This window comes from Pipistrellus hanaki (assembly GCF_964339955.1).
Source record: "Pipistrellus hanaki genome assembly, chromosome: 16".
Taxonomy (NCBI): domain Eukaryota; kingdom Metazoa; phylum Chordata; class Mammalia; order Chiroptera; family Vespertilionidae; genus Pipistrellus; species Pipistrellus hanaki.
In genome coordinates this window covers 7,728,212-7,747,482 of record NC_140518.1, presented here as the reverse complement: position 1 = coordinate 7,747,482, position 19,271 = coordinate 7,728,212, and the positions used below count along the sequence as shown (strand labels likewise).

General features: G+C 59.7%; 2 protein-coding genes across 4 annotated transcripts; one reads left to right on the top strand and one right to left on the bottom strand.

The window, feature by feature from the left end:
• The first annotated feature begins 87 nt into the window (after positions 1-87).
• Positions 88-3,223, top strand: PNMT (phenylethanolamine N-methyltransferase). Of its 2 annotated transcripts, XM_084862423.1 has the most exons (4): positions 88-347; positions 1,666-1,889; positions 2,362-2,569; positions 2,704-3,223. In XM_084862423.1, exons 2-4 carry the CDS (start codon positions 1,694-1,696, stop codon positions 3,140-3,142), a joined length of 843 nt encoding a protein of 280 aa, XP_084718549.1. In that variant the 5' UTR covers positions 88-347; positions 1,666-1,693; the 3' UTR covers positions 3,143-3,223. The 2 variants fall into 2 exon arrangements, with proteins under 2 accessions (XP_084718549.1, XP_084718550.1); XM_084862424.1 differs by lacking the exon at positions 1,666-1,889.
• Positions 3,224-4,742: 1,519 nt separating this feature from the next.
• Positions 4,743-18,044, bottom strand: PGAP3 (post-GPI attachment to proteins phospholipase 3). Of its 2 annotated transcripts, XM_084862421.1 has the most exons (9): positions 17,915-18,044; positions 16,905-17,474; positions 14,661-14,758; positions 13,325-13,477; positions 7,350-7,412; positions 6,522-6,583; positions 6,249-6,385; positions 5,785-5,989; positions 4,743-5,640 (listed from the first exon to the last, which is right to left on the bottom strand). In XM_084862421.1, exons 2-9 carry the CDS (start codon positions 17,083-17,085, stop codon positions 5,589-5,591), a joined length of 951 nt encoding a protein of 316 aa, XP_084718547.1. In that variant the 5' UTR covers positions 17,086-17,474; positions 17,915-18,044; the 3' UTR covers positions 4,743-5,588. The 2 variants fall into 2 exon arrangements, with proteins under 2 accessions (XP_084718547.1, XP_084718548.1); XM_084862422.1 differs by lacking the exon at positions 17,915-18,044 and having other exon boundaries at positions 16,905-17,648.
• Positions 18,045-19,271: the final 1,227 nt, after the last annotated feature.

Here is a 19,271-nt window from a genome sequence, read left to right as displayed (position 1 = left end):
CACTGCTGGGAACAGGCCCTGCATCTGAGCTAAATATGGCAGAGCTAGTGGGTACACCGATGTGGGGGGGGGGTGGCGTAGAGCTGTAAACAGGGGGCTGTCTGTCCAGTCCCCCTTGGGTACGCTGACTCCGCTGTGCCATCCCCTGGCACAGGGCAGCGCCCAGGAGGCCAGCTGGCCTGCAGGGTTTGCTTGATCTCCTGGAAAACTGGCACTGCGACTGTCCTTGGCTGTGTCTCCATGTGTGGACGTGGCCAGTGACACCAGGGCTGACCTGCCTCGGCTCTGAATGCAGACAGGCAATCCTCGGCTGGGCTCAGGCGCCCCCCTGCCTCTGGCAGCCAAGGGTAGGTTGCTGGGGGTGGGGTGGGCGTAGGCTCCTGTCTGTGCCCCCTGCAGCTGTGGTGGCATCTCGTGTTCCAACCTGGCTGCCGGCGGTGCCAGGAGCAGGCCAGGGCATGGTAGCCTGCCCAGGGCAGGGACGCTGGGTGACCCACGGGGTCCCACTCCAGGACACCCCCAAGCCCGACTGCAGCATCCCCTTCCTGCTGGGAGGTTAAGAGGAGGCCTGGCATCTGGACCGCCTGGCCTGCCCCCTCCCCCAGAGGGCGCTGGCGGGGCTGGGGAGGGAGAGGGGTCCGCAACCCCAGACCAGCGGGACCCCAGGTGCCTGGGCCCAGAGGCTGAGCGGCCCCACCCCCAACCCCCCGCTCTCCCGCCCTCACCTGGCCCGCGCCCCGACGGGACCGGAACGTCCCGAGCCTTCCGCCCTCGCGGTCCGGGATAAGTGGCTCGGCGCCCGCAGGCGGTCCGGGAGGGGCGCCACTCCCCGCTAAGTGCATTAGCGCGGCCCGCGCGCCTATCGCGGCCCCATCGGGGCCCGGGGCGGCAGGGCGGAGGCCGGGACGGGCTGTGCTGTCCGCGGTGGGGGGTGGGGAGGGGCGCCAGGGGGCTGGGGGCGGGGGAGGGGCGGCATGTACGGAGGAGAGGTCTGCAGCGGGGAGTGGGGGGGCCCTTGCTACGGAAAGGGTGGCTGTTGGACGGGACGTCCCGGGGAAGGGGAGCCTGGCGGAGTGCTGGGCCCTGGATGGAGAGGGGCCTGGAGAGGGGGCCGATGCAGAAGAGAGGGGGCGGCGGGCCGGGAAAAGGGGGTGCAGGGCCGTGGGGGCTGCGGGGCGCTGCGGGGCGCTGCAGGGGGCTGCGGGGCCGGGGTCGCAGGGCTGTGCGGTGGGAAGCGGAGCTGCGGGCCCGGGGCGGGCCAGGTGGGCACGGCGTGGAGGGCGGGGAGGCGCGGGCGGGGGCGGGGGAGACAGATGTCCCCGCGGGGCCGGCCCCCCGCCCCCTGTCTGCGGCGGGGACGCTAAGGGAGACGGATGGGGGGATGGGGGGGCCGGGACGCTAAGGGAGACGGATGGGGTGGGGAGATGGGGTGGGGGCCCGGACGCTAAGGGAGACGGATGGGGGGATGGGGGGGCCGGGACGCTAAGGGAGACGGATGGGGTGGGGAGATGGGGTGGGGGCCCGGACGCTAAGGGAGACGGATGGGGTGGGGGGGACGCGGGCGCACGGCCCCGGGCGGTTTGCGCTCCGCCCGCCCGCCCCGCCCCCGAACGCGGGGATGGGGCGCGGGTCCGGCCGCAGATAAAGGGGCTGCGCGGCCAGCAGGGCGCAGGGGCCTCGGAGGCAGCAGAGCATGGCACACCCCGGCCCCGCGGCGGGCGCAGCCCGGGCCTCGCACCCGGGCCTGGCGGAGGTGGCCTCGGCCTACCAGCGCTTCGAGCCCCGCGCCTACCTCCGCAACAACTACGCGCCCCCGAGGGGCGACCTGAGCCGCCCGGACGGCGTGGGGCCCTGGAAGCTCGGCTGCCTGGCGCGGACCTTCGCCACCGGTGAGCGCGGGGGCCGGAGGCAGCGGACCGGGGAGCGGGGACCGGGAGGCGGAAACAGAAGAGGAAGGGGAGCGACGGGAGAGAGACCCGTGCACAGGGGTGCGGAGGGAGGAGAGGATGCGCAGAGGTGAGAGGTGAGGTGGCCGGTGAGGCGCAGGGACCGGGAGGGACAGAGACAGAGACAGAAAGAAACAGAGACAGAGATTGGGGGGAGACAGAGACCCCGGGGAGAGACAGAGACCCCGGGGAGAACCGGCCAGCACCCCAGGCTTCCCCCGCTTAGCACCCTGGAGGGCAGGTGCACTTACAGGGAAGCCCCTTCCTCAGGGTGTGCTGTCGGGACTCTGGGGAGGCCTACGGCCGGTGCTTTTTCCAGATAAGAGACGCACAGAGGGAGGGAGAGGAGGAGAGGAGGGAGGGTGGGAGAAGCGGGGCCAGGCAGCGCCAGGACCCTCTCCTCTGCCCCCTCCAGGTGAGGTGTCCGGACGCACCCTCATCGACATTGGTTCGGGCCCCACCATATACCAGCTGCTCAGCGCCTGCGCCCACTTCGAGGACATCACCATGACCGACTTCCTGGAGGTGAACCGCCAGGAGCTGGGGCTCTGGCTGCGGGAAGAGCCCGGGGCCTTCGACTGGAGCGTGTACAGCCAGCACGTCTGCCTCATTGAGGACAAGGGGTAAGGGTCAGGGGCCAGGGGTCAGGGCAGGAGGGTTGGGCAGGGGCCGCCCATGGAGTGTGCTTGCTGGGAAGGCAGCAGAGGACGGAGCCTGGGGCGCCCGGGCCCTGAGGACAGATCTCCTGTCCCCGCAGGGAGTCGTGGCAGGAGAAGGAGCGCCAGCTGCGAGCGAGGGTGCAGCGGGTCCTCCCCGTCGATGTGCACCAGCCCCAGCCCCTGGGCGCGGGGAGCGGGGCGCCCCTGCCCGCCGACGCCCTGGTCTCCACCTTCTGCCTGGAGGCAGTGAGCCCGGACCTTGCCAGCTTCCAGCGGGCCCTGGGCCACATCACCTCGCTGCTGAGGCCCGGGGGGCACCTGCTGCTCATCGGGGCCCTGGAGGAGTCCTGGTACCTGGCCGGGGAGGCCAGGCTGGCGGTGGTGCCCCTGAGGGAGGAGGACGTGAGGGAGGCCCTGGTGCGCGGCAGCTGCCAGGTGCGCGACCTCCGCACCTACGCCATGCCCGCCCGCCTCCGCACCGGCGTGGACGACGTCAAGGGCATCTTCTTCGCCTGGGCCCAGAAGGCGGGGCAGTGAGGCCCGTCCCCAGGGCCGCGGCCCTCAGCCCTCAGATTCCCTATCGCCTGAGCGGCACCAATAAAGAGATGTCTGTCCGACTGCGTGTCCCTGCTGTCTGTGGCTCTCCGGGAAGCTGCAGGGCCCAGAGCTCTCTCTGGTGTTGTGGGGGTGGAGGGGGGAGAGGAGGACAGGGGGAGCACCACCCCAGCCTTCCTTTCCCAGAAGCTTCCGTGAACTCAGATTTCTGTATCATGCATCTTCCCCAAACTAAGGAAGCCTTCGGTCAGAGGGACCTCAGCCAGCATCTGCTGTGTGCCAGGCACCTACTAGTCCAGGGGTCGGCAAACTGCGGCTCAAGAGCTACATGTGGCTCGTGAGCCTCTGTTTGCCGCTCTGTTGACTAATGAGTTTGCTGACCACTGAGAGTCCATTGGTTCTCACACTCAGCAGCAGGTCCTGTTATCCTGTGTACAGGTGATGTGCTCATAACAGCTCAGACCAGAAGGGAGGAGGGAAGAGGAATTAGGAGACTGAAGTGGAACTTGCAAGGGGCAGGGGTACAGTCCAGGCACAAACAAGACCCGGGAAAGTGAGAGGAAGGAGCAGCACCAGCTCCCTCCGCCAGCTCCCCGCCAGCGGGACTGGGCTCTGTGGGCTCTGCTGTTGCTCCCTGTCTGGTCCCCACCCGCACAGACCTGGGCAGAGACTCACCTGTCCGCTGCCTCCAGCCGGCAGTGCTTCCTCCTCCCCTCCAGCCGGTCCTCCTCTCACACCTGAGCTGAGTAAGGGCAGCTGAGGCTGGACATGGTGTATTAAAGTCCCTGCTGCCCTCCGACCTTAAAATACCTCTCAGGATCAAAATAGATTACCTTGGGCCCCCAGGTTCCTGCAGTTGGAGACCTGGCACAGTGCCCCCACCCCCCGGAGGGACACGGCGGCAGGGAAAGAGCAGGAATCCCTAGGTGAGCGCGGGGAGACACACACAGGACCCGGAGTCCTGCTCCTGCTCCAATCACAGAGCCTGCCTCTGGATGGAAGTTTCTGGAGCTGCACATTCTATCCCTGTGGAGCACATTCTATCCCTGTGGAGCAGGAATGGATGGGGACTGCCAGCAACTAGCAGGGTTCACCTTTGTCAGGGTGCAGGCAGGGTGTGGCCTCAGCCAGTCTCTCCCCCTGCTGAGGGTCCGGGCTCTGGCAAAGGGCTCAGCAGGCCAGGCACGGGGTGTGGGAGGGAGGGAGGGAGGCTGAGGGGCCCAGGGGACCCCCCATTTCCCTCCTCCCTCTGCCTCCCGAAGGGCTGGTTCTGGTTTTGGAGGGGGATCTTGAGTTGTGCAGGGCCCCTTTGTGGTTTGCAGACAAACACATCCACCAACACATGCAGCCGGGACACACACCCCCCGCCAGGTCTCTGGGCTTGTGCAGAGGTGCTGCTCAATAAACGGTTACTGACGGCGACTGAACCCCTCATCCTGCCAACCTCCCTCACGGTGGCACACGCCCCTGCACTCACACTCAGTCCATGTATGTTCCCCTAACCCACACTCACTGCCTGCTCCCCAGCACACACATTTATTTTTAAATTGTTATTGATTTTAGAGAGGAAGAGAGAGAAACGTCGATTTGCTGTTCCGTTTATTTATACATTCATTCGTTTTTTTTCTTGATCAGGGACTGAACCCACAACCTTGGCACATGGGGACGACGCTTTCACCAAATGAGCTTTAAGCCCCATCAGGGCTTACAACACATACACACACTTTAGTAAAAGGTGAGATTTATGCGATCTGAAGAGAAACCAGAGCATCATACACACACTTTAAAACCACACACACACACACACACACACACACACACACGCCTCCACTCTCCACACTGCACCAAGCCTGGTTTTCACACACTGCCCCACCCAGCATCCCGCACACCCAGGCCTGTGCCCACCAGTCCCAACTGCTTTGGCCTCTTAAGACCCCACGGGGTGGAATGCATCGGCTTGGAAACATGGGCAGCCAAAGAGCAAGCGTCTAGCGCCACCTAGCGGTCCCCGGAGGACGGCACGGGGTAACAGGAGGAAATCCCATGCATCCAAGGCCTGGTACCCTGTCTCCCAGCTGGACAGAGTCAGTCTCTGGCAACCACCAGGCGGGGAGGGGATGTGAGGAGGTGGCTGACGGGAAAGCAGAGGCAGCTCTCCTCTGGGCGGAGCTAAGAACACAGTTCAGTTTAGGAACCAGAGGGGCTGCCCATTCCCTAGCTCCAGAGGCCCAGAGGCCAGGCCCCAACACAGTCATGCCTGTGAGGGCCATGTGGGGCGAGCGAGGTGGGTGATGGGCCTATGACATGATTCTGGGCCCACACCCTTCACGTCTAAGTTCAAAAGATAAATCATCGCAAGGGCTGGGGAGAAGAGGAGCCAGCAGGGGGCGGGCAGAGTCTCCATGAAGGCAGACAGGATCCCAGGCCTTCAGTCCAGCTTCAATCCCTTCAGCAGGTACAGGCTGTCCTCTTCCAGGAAGCTGTGAGCAGAGGAAGGAGCCACTGAAGCCCAGCCCCCAGGACGACCCCTGGTGGCGGGGCGGGATGAGCGCAGGCAAGCCGGCAGGGGGCCAGGCAGCCAGGAAGGGCACAAGGAAGGCGAGCCCCGGGCAGGGAGGACTCACCTGAAAAAGAGCACGTGGACCGGGATGGTGCTGATGTGCCAGATGGCGTGGGCATCCAGGACCCAGAAGAGGGGCGGGAAGTCCAGCAGCTCGAGCAGCGACAGCCCCTGCAGCAGCAGGACCACCGCCATGCACTTGCGCACATGAGGCAGCTGCTGCCGGTTCCACAGGCACCAGGCCAGCCACCACACCAAGTTCACCAGGCCTGGGGGCGGGGGGGGGGGCCAGGGGCTCACTCCCTGGACCTCTCCATTCCCCCCCCCCCCCGCCCCCAAGCCTCCCATGTCCCCGGGCCCTTTGACCCCAGACTCCCCTTTCTTCTACCCCAAATCTTCTCCCTTCCCCACCCACGGCTCTCTTAGAACCCCCTTCTCTAGGAACAGCACCACCTCCGCCCCCAGGCCAGCAGTTCTGTAGCTGTCCCCCCACCCCCACCCCCACCCCCACCCCGGGTCCCCGCTCACCGATCGCCACGTTGGCCGCCAGGTTGTAGCCGTAGTCGAAGCGGACGAGGCTCAGGTAGGAGATGTGCGCCGTCAGCAGCAGCAGCAGGAGGGCCCGGAAGGCGCTGGCCACCGTTGGGCGCTGCAGCCCCACGGTCCTGCCGGCCATCCAGAGCTGCTCAGGGGCGTTCCCGGGGGCATCGCTCACCCCAGCATCAGCACATGGAAGCCACTGCCCCTCTCCCCCACCCACAGGCCCCGCCCGGGCCCTGGCCCGCAGCCGCGTGGGCTCACCTGACACAGCACAGGTAGATGGAGTGGAGGATGACGGTGGAGGCGCAGAAGTAGTCCATTTTCTGAGGACAGGGAGACAGGGTGAGGGGCCTGCGAGTGGGAGGTGGACGGGGCTGCTTGGAGGGCAGGACCCAGAGGGGGCCCACGGGGGATTGGGACCAGGAGGGGTGGCGGAGGGGCTGGTGTCTCCTGCTGCTTCACTCCTGAAGGTAAAGGACTGACCATGTATGCACATCACACACCTCTAACACACTGCTCAAGCAGGGACGCTTCGGCGGCAGTGGTGGAGGGTGCCTGCCGAGCTCCAGAGCATCGAGGCGAGCGTGGGGCCCAGGCACCGGAGCCCCACGCTGTGGGCTCTGCGCCCCTTCGCGGCTGGGCGATCCAGGCCATGTGATCTTGCCTTCCCAGGGCTCAGCTGCCTCATCGGCTAGGAAGAGCCAAGCCCTGGCAGGTCTGGCTCAGTGGACAGAGCGTAGGCCCGTGGACTGAAGGTCCAGGGTTTGATTCTGATCAAGGGCACATGCCCAGGGGCTTGATCCCCAGTGGGGCGCGTGCAGGAGGCAGCTGATCAATGACTCTCTCTCATCATTGATGTTTCTCTCTCTCTCCCTCTCCCTTCCTCACTGAAATCAATAAAAAAAAAAAATATTTTTTTAAAAAGAAGAGCCAATAACCACCACACCACCTCCAGGGCTGAGAGAGGCTCGGTGCACTCACAGGTTTGCGGTGCCCACGGAGGAGGCTCCGGCGGAGTCAGCAGGAACGCTGAGCGCCCGCCCCGCCCCACCCCTCCGGGCGCAGGGAGGGGGCGGGAGCGGTGCTCACCTCGGTGAGGGCCGTGTCCTTGGTGTGGAAGACTGTGGACCAGAACCACGCATTGAGGGAGACCTGCGGAGGGAGGTGGCTGGTGAGCGTGGCACCCCGAGGCGGGGAAGACCCCCCAGAGGGCTCACACCCGTCTTGCTTTTGGGAAGGGGCTCTTCGGAGCAGAGAAATGTGCTCCCACCTGCTCCTGGGGCCCCCCACACAAACCTGTGCCCCTCCCCTCCCCCCTGGCCCAGCCCCCTCAGGCTCAGCTCCCCCCCCTGAACCCCCAAGGGAGTGGGGGTTGGAAGCCTCCACGGGTTTCTGGCTCAGCCTGGGAACCAGTCCTGGCCAAGTCCAAGTCCCTGGTTACTCAACCCTAAGACAACAGCCCCTGGGGGCGCCTCGCCTCCTCTCCCGACAGGCAGCGAAGCAGCCCCACCTGGGCCAGGGGAGCCGGTGACCTCAGCCTCTGGGGGCGGGAATGAAGTGGGTGGGGTGGAGGGGTGCGAGCCAGCTTGGGGTGTGTCTGGAGCGGCAAGCCAGGGAGGGAGATCGGGCAGATCCCACTGGGGCCAAGTCTCTGAGGAGGAGGAGGCTCCGCCAGCCGCCAGCCGGGCCCAGCTTCCTCCTGGCCGGGCCGGCCCAACCCGCCCAGCCGGTGGCAGCTGCCCCGTGTCTGGGAGAAGCCAGGAGCAGGGCTGGAGAGGCTGGGGTGGCCATGGGCCCCGGGGAGCAGCGGCTGCCTTCTTCCTGGAAACTAACTGCCAGGAGAGAGCACTCATCATCTGGCAAACGAGCCCTGGATCACGTGTGCTCGGTGCTGGCACCTCTTTGAGGGACCGCCATGTCCATGCAGGGGCCCCCATTACTGAGAGAAGGGTGGGCTGGGGCCGACATAGGTCCTTGGCCTGGGCGGAAGGGCTGGGACATCAGTGACAACCAGTCAAAGGAAGCAGCAGCCGCCTGGATGCCCTGGGGGCAGGGAGGGAGGCGCTAGGGTGGGACAAGCCTGGCAGAGCTGGGGAAGGGCAGGGGCGGCTCACTGGGGGCCAGCGCACCAGGAAAACTGGCCGGGCAGGGGACGGAGGGCACAGCTGAGAAGCCGCTCCATCAGGCACCGCAGCGGGAAGCTGGGACAGGAGGGTGGTCTCTCATGCAGGCCCCAGGGGGCTTCTGAGAATGCCGAGGGGCCAGCAGGGCTATCCTGGCTCCTGTAGCAGCCTGTCCGGCCTGGGTCCTGGGCTGAATCTCGCTGTTTACGCCTCTCAAGACCTGGGACAAGTGAGGCTGCGTGTGCTCCCCTCCCTCTCCAGCCCTGACGGCAGGTGGTGGTTCTTGGGCCGGTTGCTCCCCGTCCCAGCCCTCGGCTGCCCCTTCCCCGGAGACACGATCCGGAGGCTGGATGTGGGACAGAACAGGGTGGCTCCTGGGACGCTGCTCCCACAAAGTGTGGTGCTCAGAGCCAGCGAGGGGAGAGGCGCAGGCTCAGGGCTGGGGACCCAGGGGGTCACGTGGGCCAGGTCTCCCAGGCAGGCCTGGCGCGGGGACACCCTTGGGGAGAACGGCCCTGGAGCCAGTGTGAGCGGGAGGCGGAGGGGACGGCAGAAGGGACTGGAAGCCGGCCAGGCCTCCTTGTAATCCGGCAGGAAGGGGGAGGTGACAAAAGACGGAGCTAAGTGGCGGTTGGAACACTGAGCGCAGGGGAGGGGAAGGGGGTTGCACAAGGCCAGGGCTGAGCTGTAGGGCACGGGGGTGGGGTGGTCCCCCGTTCAACTGCCTCTGTGCCCCTGAGAAGTCCCCTCTCCACTGGGTAGTGTCCCATTCTGGGGAGCTCCTCTTCAGGAAAGACAGTGTCATTAAGAATGAAGGCATAAGGCCCGACAGCCAGGGTTCAAATTCCAGCTCTGCATTCCCTCTGTGCCTTTGGACGGGTTATTTAGCCTGGCTGGGCCTCAGTGTGCTCATCTGTAAAGTGGGAACGATGACAGTGTTGACAAGGACTTAAGGAGTAATACAGGTGCAGGGTACAGCCCGGTGCCCGGGACAGGGTCCGACATGAGGTGTTGTCTCTCCATGACCAGCACGAGGCCCTCCCACCTCCCCGCAGACCCGAGAGGCCCCGCCCGCCTCCCCCTCTCCCCACAGGTCAGGCAGGTCCAGGGGGAGAAGAGGCGTCTCCGCACAGCCGCCCAGGCCCGTCCCTCAGTGCCAGGCTGGGGGCAGGATGTCGGAGCCTTTACAGAGAGACGGGCCCTTGGTCCAAGTTCTGACTTAGCCCCTGAAGAGCAAACAGCTTCTCTGTGCCTCAGCGGCCTCACCTACAAAGCAGGGTCAGTCACAGCGCTCGCTGCCCGAGGTCCTGAGGAGGATGTCTGGGAAACGCCGGCACAGGGGCCGCTCAGGAAACAGAGGGGCCGCTCAGGAAACAGAGGGGCCGCTCAGGAAACAGAGGGGCCGCTCAGGAAACAGAGGGGCCGCTCAGGAAACAGAGGGGCCGCTCAGGAAACAGAGGGGCCGCTCAGGAAACAGAGGGGCCGCTCAGGAAACAAACGGCTGTGTTTCTTGTCCCCGGTACACAATAGGTGCCACATAAATGTCAGTTTCCTCCATCATGCCCAGCAAGCTGAACCCCCACCATTTCCCTTGACCTAAGGTGACCAGGTGTCCCGATTTTCAACAGTTTGTCCCACGTCCCGCGGCGTTTTAAAAAATCGGGACTTTTAAAAAAAAAAAAAAATCGGGACTTTTTTAAAACGCCGCAGGACGCGGGACAAATGGTTGAAAATCGGGACTGTCCCGCCAAAAGCGGGGCATCTGGTCCCCTTACCTTTCCCTGACCCCATCTTCCTCTTCCTTAAGGGTCCCAATGTCCCAGGTCAAACCACGGGTCTCTGATCCCCGGACACAGACCCCTCAGCGATGGGAGGAGCTCCTGCCTCCTGGCTCCTGAGCTCCTATCCCGCCAGGAGGCACTGAAGAGACACCAGTTCCCTCCCCTCGGCTGGTAACCACGACTCAAGGGGAGTGGACGGAGGGGCCGGACGCAGAAGGAGGGAAAGCCCCGGAGATGCGGGTGTCCCGCGGTCCCTGGCCTCCTGAGCCCGCTCCGGCAGGACGGGGAGGCCCGGGGTGACTGGCCAATCAGAGGGACCGGGAGGAGGACGGGCCGGCCAGCGGCTGCCAAGAACTTCTTGTAAACATGGAGGGAGGGGAGGCAGGGGCCGGTGCCAGAGCGGGTGGAAACGAAGGGGACGGGGAAGGCTGGGCGGAGGGAGAGCAGGAGACTGTTTCAGTCTGTTGGAAAATAAGAAAACTGAGACAAAAATATCACCGCCGTGACGCTGGTTGGATGCCGAGCGAGCCAGATCCGACAGGAATTCGACCCCTGTGCTAAGCCCTGGTGCTCGGGGCTGTCACTGACACCGCGGTGGTGGCAACAAGTGGGTCTTTAAATAGCTCGGTGTCTCAGAGGTGGGGGAGGCAGAATGTTAACTATGACGCCTGCTGCCATCCTGTCCCCCCTGCCCCCCAGAGGCCACAGAGTCTCACCCCCCGGCCTCACACAGGGCAAGCCTGCCCCAGCTCACTCCTGAGAGAGACGGGGGAGAGGCAGACGGAGGGGGGAGGAGGGGGCTTTTTACTCCTTCCGAAAGGGCTGTTTGGTTTCCTGCCATTGCCGGTCTCGCAGGCTCTTGTCTGATGGCTGGGAAGTCCCTCCTGAAGTCTAACCCTCATCCTGCTGCAGCCTCAGCCCGTTTCTTCTTGCATTTCCTCAGCAGGAGACGAGCACAGGCAGCCCCACCTCCACACACCACCCTGCAGGTGGGCTTTCCTGGAACCCCACGCTCACCGCCACCCTGAGGTCCTTTCCCTGCGGGATGAAGGGGCGAGGCACTGGTTTGGCCTCTGAATGTGGGCAGAGAGCAGGGCTCCCAGTGCCATCAAGTCACAGGTCTGTGGTGTGCAGAGCTCCAGGGGCACCCCCACAGCCTGCCCGCAGCCCGGCAGGGCTCAGGCCTAAACTCAGCGCCTCCTTAGCCCTGCTGGGGGCAGGGCCTCCTCATTTCCCAAAGGAAAAGATTAAGACACCCCCCCACACACACACACACACAACATCTACCCTGGAGCAGGTGAGGGGCCTTCTTACCCCACCCCAACAGAAATCAGGAGCCCCACTGCTCAGAGGACCCAGCCCAGGCCGAAGTCCACCGCCACACCCTCCACACAGGCAGATCCCTCCCTCCTGCAAACACAGGACGAAAGATCAAGTGTAAAATCCAAACTGGATCCTTAAAGGGAGCGTGGATGCTGACACTCTGTCCCTCAGGCCGACAGATGGCCTGGGGGGGTTCCATGCCCGAGAACAGTGTTCTGTAGGGCGCCCCAAGACGCAGGCCCCCAGTGTCTGCCTCTCCCAACCTCACAGCGCCTGCTCGGTCCCTGAGGGTCCCCGGATACTCCTGGGAAGCGTGACACCCCAGCTAGAAGGAGGCTGAGTGGCAGATGACAGTGGAATGAAAGACCCGAGAGCCAGGGAGATGCAGACAGGACTCCTGAAAGGACCACAAGGCTCGAAGACACGCTGGGACCCTCTGAGGTCACGGTTCGATTCCAGTCACATGCCCAGGTGGCTTCCCAATCACCAGTGTGGGGCCTGCAGGAGGCAGCCGATCAATGAGTCTCTCTCACCATTGATGTTTCTCTCTCTCTCCCTCTCCCTTCCTCTCTGAAATCAATAAAATATATATTAAAACCCACTAGCCTCCTGCATTCACTTCTGCCCCCTCCAGTCTGTTCTCTGTACAGCAGCCAAAATGAGTTTTCCAAATCATCTACTCATGAAACGCCTTCCCTCTGATCCTCATTGCTTCCTGATGCTTTGCAAGTCAAGACCTGAAGTGCCAGCCGTAAGGCAGTGGTTGCCAACCTTTCAGACCTCACGGGCCGCCATTGGTCCACGGACCACCAGTTGGTGACTGCTGCGCCCAATGTACCCCCAGGCTCCTCATGGGCTGGCCCCGTCCATGGCCCACCTGCTCCCCAGGCTCACACCCAATTTCCCGGCTCCCTGCATGGCCGGCCTCCTGGCCATTTAGGTCCTCCTATAACCTGAGCTCTCTCCTGCCTGTGCACATTCTGGGTCTTCTCCATCGACAACGACTCCTCTTTTCCCTGAATTCCCCTAGTTGGCATTTACTAACCATTCTGATCTCTCCTTGCCTGCCCCTTCCTCAGGGAAGCCTTCCCTGACTGTCCCATTCGGATCTAGTCCCCTATCACATCCCCCTACAACACCTCTCACCCACTGAACTTCTACATTCACCTGTGGGATTGGTACCAGAGGGCAGGGAACATCTGTTTTGAGGCACATTTGGATCTCCAGCACCCGACAAAGTGAGTGGCACACAGTAGGCTGCTTTTATGTCAGGAAGGTGAGTGAGTGGAGACTGTTTCCCTCAGGCTGACAGAGGCAGCTCTGACCAGTCACACGGGGGAGCTCAGAGCTTCCTCCGGATTCTCAGATGGAACATATTTCGGCTTTCCCCCGGGTAGTCTAAGACCAGCTGAGAGCTAAGGGAGAGCTATGGCTGCCACTGCTTCCGGCCGGGGTTAGGGGTGAGATTGCTTCATGTTCTCCAGAAGGGGCCCTTGGAAAGACCTGGGGCTTCCTTCCACCAGCTCCCTTCTCTGTCTGTCCACAGCCCTATGGGTGCTGTTAGTGGCTTCCTCCTGTAGGCAAGAATGAGGTTTCCCTCCTCTCTCCTTCCTCCCCAAACAGCCTGGCCTGGGCCTCTGCTGGAAAGGCGAGGCCCCATTCAGCACCACCACCCCCCCCTTTGTCTTCCCAGGCCTGACCACCCTTCAACTGCAACTCTCGTCCTGGAAAACAGGGGGAAGCTTGGTGGGTAGGAGCCCTGGAGGGTGAGTGGGGATCTCAGCGCTTCTCTTTCCTAGACGAGGGTGTAAAGCGAGAATCCTGCCGGGATACCTACCCAGGCGAAGGCCATGCAGGTGGGGTACATGGGAGAGGAGGCTGGCACGAAGGTGCGGTAGCGACAGAGCATCACCAGGCTGGCCAGCCCGTTCAGGAAAGAGGCCACTGCGGACGCTGGCTCTTGGAAGAACAGGAACCGGGAGAAGGGCCACTGAAAGAGGAACACAGGGAGGGGGCTGAGGGGCAAGCAACCCCCAGCTGGCCCCACCTATCTTGTGTGTGTGTGTGTGTGTGTGTGTGTGTGTGTGTTTTAATTTAATAAATCTTTTTCTTGAGACCCCCCCCAATTTAATAAATCTTTATTGTTCAGATTACTACAATAGTTTCTCTCCCACCTATCTTTGGCTTGCTGCACCAATAGTTCCTCAGCTGGGCCCTTAGCTCGGGACCTGGCCAAAGCCTCTGGTTCTGTCCCATTGAGTCAGTCACTCCCTCCCTGGCTGAGGGTCACCCCTCTATCCTGGCCGGCACTCGGCACTGTAAGCCTGGTCTCTGGGAAGACTGGGTGGCTCAGTATGGCATGGTAGAAACAGCATAGTCCTGCCATCCAGAAGACAGTGGCCTTCATCCCTCCTCTACCTCTGACCTCAGCCCGCTGAGCCACAGCTTACTCTGGGACAAACAGGGGAGAATAATTCTTGCCAACTACAGACTGTAACAAGATCACTATCGGATCATGCCCGGCCGGTAGCTCTGTGGTCAAGCATCAACTTATAAGGAGGTCACATGCCTGGGTTGTGGGCTAGACCCCAAGTTGGGGGCTTGCAGGAGGCAGCCGATTTGTGCTTCTCTCTCATCATTGATATTTTTAAAAAATTGTTATTGTCTAGAGTGTTAGATATGTCTCCTTTTTCCCCAATTGACGCCCCCATCATCATTGATATTTCTCTCTCTCCTTTTCTCTCTGAAATCAAGAAAAATATATTTTAAAAATATCATTAGCATATCAAAAGGGCAGGACCCTGGTTTGATTTCAGGGTCCTCCCTAGGCAATCTAAGGGGTATTACGATCTTAATCCAGGCTCCTACTGAAGAAGCAACGGAAAAGATGCTGTGCTGAGCGAGGGGATGTGTCCTTGCAGCAAGGTGGGCATCCAACAACTCTCGGAAGCCCAGCACCGCTCTCTGAGGAGACCCGAGATCTTATTCCAAACCCAGAGGCAGGACACATTGGTCCCACCCGATTCCCATATGAAAACCAGCATATTCTGAGAACAGGCACCTGTAACAAATACAGATCACCCCACCCTTCAGATGGTGTACTCCAACTGGGAGGTGGGGTATAGTACTCCCGCCACACCACCACCATCTCCCTCCCCGACCCTCCAACTCACCTTGCCATGGAACTGAGGCACTTTGTGGCCTTCCTGGAGGTAGAGGCCGACGGTAACCCACATACACTCATACTTACAGTCGTCCTGGCAGGTCCAGCCTGAAACAGACAAATGGGCCCAGTGAACCCCCAGTACGGGAGGCACGGAGAGGGCCTGAACAGGGCCTAAACCTGAATGCAGGCCAACAGGGTCGGCATGTTGAAGAGAACTAGAAGAAATCTCAAAATTCTAGGTTCCCGCTTGGATGGCCGGGACCGGTTTGGCTGCCGGGACCGGTTTGGCTCAGTGGATAGAGCGTCGGCCTGCGGACTGAAAGGTCCCAGGTTCGATTCCGGGCAAGGGCATGTACCTTGGTTGCGGGCACATCCCCGGTAGGGGGTGTGCAAGAGGCAGCTGATTGATGATTCTCTCTCATCGATGTTTCTAACTCTCTATCCCTCTCTCTTCCTCTCTGTGAAAAATCAATAAAATATATTTTAAAAAAAAAATTCTAGGTTCCCACTTGGATGGATAGGAGATGGGACATATACATAAGGAAAGGGGCATGTGTTTGCTCTAGTGCACATGTGTCAAACACAAGGCCCGCGGGCCAAATCTAGCCCGCCAGGCCTTGCAATGTGGCCCGCACCGCGCTGTCATCACTGCACTCCGCTGTCAGTTTATGACATTGTCAGTTTATGACTGTTCAGTAAACCATTCGGCCCGCGATTTAGGCTGGATTTTAGATTTTGGCCCCTTCTCTGATTGAGTTCGACACCCCTACTCTAGTGAGTGGAGGTGTATAGGGAGCAAACAGAGATGTTTCTTCTCTTCTCCTTTCTTTTTTTATTTTTAAATATATTTTATTGATTTTTCATAAGAGGAAGGGAGAGAGATAGAGAGTCAGAAACATCGATGAGTTGCCTCCTGCACGCCCCCTGTTGGGGATATACCCGCAACCAAGGAACATGCCCTTGACCAGAATCGAACCTGGGGTCCTTCTGTCTGCAGGCCGACACTCTATCCACCGAGCCAAACTGGTTTCGGATTCTCTTCTCCTTTCACTCAAGACGAGGATCTTGGCATCTGACGAACTCATCTATGGATTCCTGATTTGTGCTGGCCTTTCCTGAACTCAGGGTTTGTTCTCACTCACAGGGAGGAGCACTTTGTCTCCGCTAAAGACAAAGCCCAAATTCTTCAGTCTCACTTTTAAGGCCCCAAGTTGTCTTTCCAACTCTATTGCCCAATACTCCTTTTTATACATCCTGTTCCCCGAGTACACTAACCCTCTGGATGTGCCTTCATCTGCCCAGAGCCGCCACGCTCTGGTGCCTCTGTCTAGATTGGAGAGGGATAGTAAAGGGAACAAACTTGTCGTTAAACGGGCCAGAACTGGAAACTCTACATACCACGTATTGGCTGTGTGACTCTGGGCAGGCACTTAACCTCTCTGAGCTCCCTATCTATAAAATCAGAATCCCCTTCAAAGGGTTGTAGAAATGGACTATTTTGACACCTGCCACACAGAAGGTGCCCACTATGGCCACAGGTCCAAATGTAATGTATCCCCCCCCCCGCCCCAGGAAGCCCTTCCTTCTCAAGAAGCTCTAAGATGATCAGTGACCCCAAACCCTCGATGCTAGAAAGGAATTTTTTCTCCCCTATATGGTCCTGTTGCTTAATCTAAAGATCCTTTATGGCCCTGCCTGGTTTGGCTCAGTGGATAGAGCGACGGCCTATGGACTGAAAGGTCCCAGGTTCAATTCCGGTCAAGGGCATGCACTTGGTTGTGGGCACACACCCAGTGGGGAGTGTGCAGGAGGCAGCTGATGGATGTTTCTCTCTCATCATTGTTTCTAACTCTCTAGCCCTCTCCCTTTCTCTCTGTAAAAGACCAATAAAACATATTTTTAAAGATCCTTTATGGCTAGAATCATCCTGCACCTTACACTTGAGAAGTTGGTCCCCATGGGGACTGTGAGCATGGAAGGGCAGGACCCTGGTTTGACTTCAGTGTTATTCCAGGGTCCTGTACTCTGAAGGATTAAATAAGTACTCGTTTGACTGAATAAATATAAAGTAAATGAGAGTTTCTGGAAAAAATAAAACTGAATGATGAGCCTCTCCTTATCCTGGGGATCCGCTCACACTCACAACGAGCCCAGGGTAGGAAACGAAGGTCCAGACACTGCAGAGGGGTATTTGTGGGGGTGAGAGAGGCGGGGCCAAGGCGAGGGGCGGGGCTCTATGGGCGGGGCTTACCTGCTAGGCTCATGTAGATTGGCTGGCGGGAGCGGAAGTGGTTCAGCGCGTCCCCCGAGCAGTTCCGTTCCTCGCACCGCAGCACGCAGTCGCGGTACACCGGCTCGCGGTCGCCCTGGGAGCCGCTGGCGAGCGTGGCCACTCCGGCCAGCAGCACCAGCCGCGCGGCCCGCCCGGCCATCCTTCGCCTTGGCCCTCCGCCGGCGGAGGAGCTTAGGAGCCTTCACATCCGGGAGTCACCGGAAGTGCTTGGATTGTCTTCGTTTCTCCGCTGACGTCTGCTTCGTTTAAATAGAAAGTACCCGGATTTTCGTGGGCGTCTGCCCCGCCCCTTGTCATATAGTAATTTCCATATAAAGAGGCGACTGGGTTGAGGGAAGGGGGACGCCAGGTGGATTAAGGCGCAAAGTAAAGCGGTCCTTTATCAGCCTCCATCTCACCGCTTCCCTGGGGTCTCTGTTTGAGGTCGGGCTGTTTTTCTGTCACCAGCCTCGTTGGGTTTCACTTCCTAAATCATATATCGTTTATCCAAGACCTTCCTCTCCATCTCCTCTGGCACCGGCACCGGCCCTGGTTGAAGACCATCTGTCACTTCTGTAGCCTCTCAACGAGTCTCCCGCCTCCTCTTCCTCTCCCTCCACCCCGCGTCCCATTTCCAATAATTCAAATCTGACTCTCACTTTCCTTCGTAAAATTCTTCCCTGGCTCCCTGTTACCTCGGGTTAAAAGGACCCCCCAAGAGACAGTAAAGCAACAAGCAGACTGTCAAATTACAGCGGGGAGGGTAGGGAGATCTGGGGGAGATAATAGATCAACCGAAGGACTTGTATACATGCATATAAGTACAACCAATGGACGCTGGGGAGGGAGGGTATGAGTGGGAGGGCGGGGAATGGTAAGATATGCACACATATAATAATTTAATAAAAAAAATTTAAAAAGGACCCCCCAAGCCCTGCACGATATGGCCCCTGAGCACTGGTCTTCGTCACCCCCATACCCAGGCCTACCTCCAAGGGCCATGTCTCTGCAGCCTCCTGGCTTTGTCTCGCCTGTTCGCGTCTTATTCTCACTCCTTTTCCTTCTGGTCTCCGTTCAAACACCCCTGCTGAGGGTGAGGACACGTGGGGGGTGATATGCCAGGCAGTGGTCTGTTTTCCCCAGGCAGGCGTGAAGAGCGAGTTGTTTGTTTTTAAATGCATGAGCAATGTAATTAAACGTAAGGTTTCGGGTGCAACTCCAGGGTTGTCAAGTCGCCAGCATGATTCAGAGCACACTGAACACAGGAGCGGTGTGATGCTTCAAGGAAGACGAAGAGGAGGACGTTAGGGATAGGATACTTGCCTTAGCACCCCATCCCGCACTGCCACCAACACACACACTCACACTCACACACCCATCTCAACGAAGCAGGAAGCCTCTTAGTTGCATAATTAGTGTGTGTGTGTGTGTGTTAATGACTGGCTTTCCTCCTCTCCTACTCTCTTCACCCTAACCCTAGTCAGCTTTTTCTTTTTATCTTGGGAGGTGAAATGAGCAGGAAGTAAAATTGGATTGCATTCGCATACACATTAAGCAAGTAAGTTCCTGAGCCCTTACCTCCACCACAAGCCAGGCAAGGCCCACTCCAGGAGGCTCCATTCAGATTGTATTTGTAGAGTGTCCCCTGGAGTTGAGCACGGTGGTTACCTGCCGATTGGGAAGCTGAAATAAACAAAACAACCCCTCAGCCCTTCCAGGAGCTGATCAGAAACAATCAGGTGCTAATGCTACTTTGCACCTGCTAGACTAGTCCTTTTATAATACAGGAGTCTCTCATTGAGAGAACTCCAAATTACTAAAAGGGTTTATTTTCATTTTTTTTAAAGTATATTTTAAAAGAAGGGAGAAGAAGGGAGAGGGAGGGGGATAGAAACATCAATGAGGAGAGAGGATCATTGATTGGCTGCCTTCTGCATGCCCCACACTGGGGATGTGCCCTGATGGGGAATTGAAACATGATCCCTGGTTCATAGGTTGATGATGCTCAACCACTGAGCCACACAGGTCAGGCACTATAAGTTTTTTTTTTTTCCAATATATTTTATTGATTTTACACAGAGAGGAATTGAGAGGGATAGAGAGTTAGAAACGTCGATGAGAGAGAAATATCCACCAGCTGCCTCCTGCACCCCCCCCCCACTGGGGATGTGCCCACAACCAAGGTACGTGCCCTTGACCGGAATCGAACCTGGGACCCTTCAGTCCGCAGGCCAACGCTCTATCCACTGAGCTGGCTGGTTTTTTTTGTTTGTTTGTTTGTTTTTGTGTGTGTGTGTGTTTTTAAAAACACTTTCAAGTTTCCAGTTTTGGAAACCTCATTCTATA

Coding starts and splice junctions, on each gene's coding strand:
- PNMT (XM_084862423.1), top strand. CDS start 1,694: ATGGCACACCCCGGCCCCGCGGCGGGCGCAGCCCGGGCCTCGCACCCG. Junction 1,890..2,361: donor GGCGCGGACCTTCGCCACCG/GTGAGCGCGGGG, acceptor TGCCCCCTCCAG/GTGAGGTGTCCGGACGCACC. Junction 2,570..2,703: donor TGCCTCATTGAGGACAAGGG/GTAAGGGTCAGG, acceptor CTGTCCCCGCAG/GGAGTCGTGGCAGGAGAAGG.
- PGAP3 (XM_084862421.1), bottom strand. CDS start 17,085: ATGGCCGGGCGGGCCGCGCGGCTGGTGCTGCTGGCCGGAGTGGCCACG. Junction 6,386..6,521: donor ATCTACCTGTGCTGTGTCAG/GTGAGCCCACGC, acceptor GATGGCCGGCAG/GACCGTGGGGCTGCAGCGCC. Junction 5,990..6,248: donor GGCGGCCAACGTGGCGATCG/GTGAGCGGGGAC, acceptor CCCCGCCCCCAG/GCCTGGTGAACTTGGTGTGG.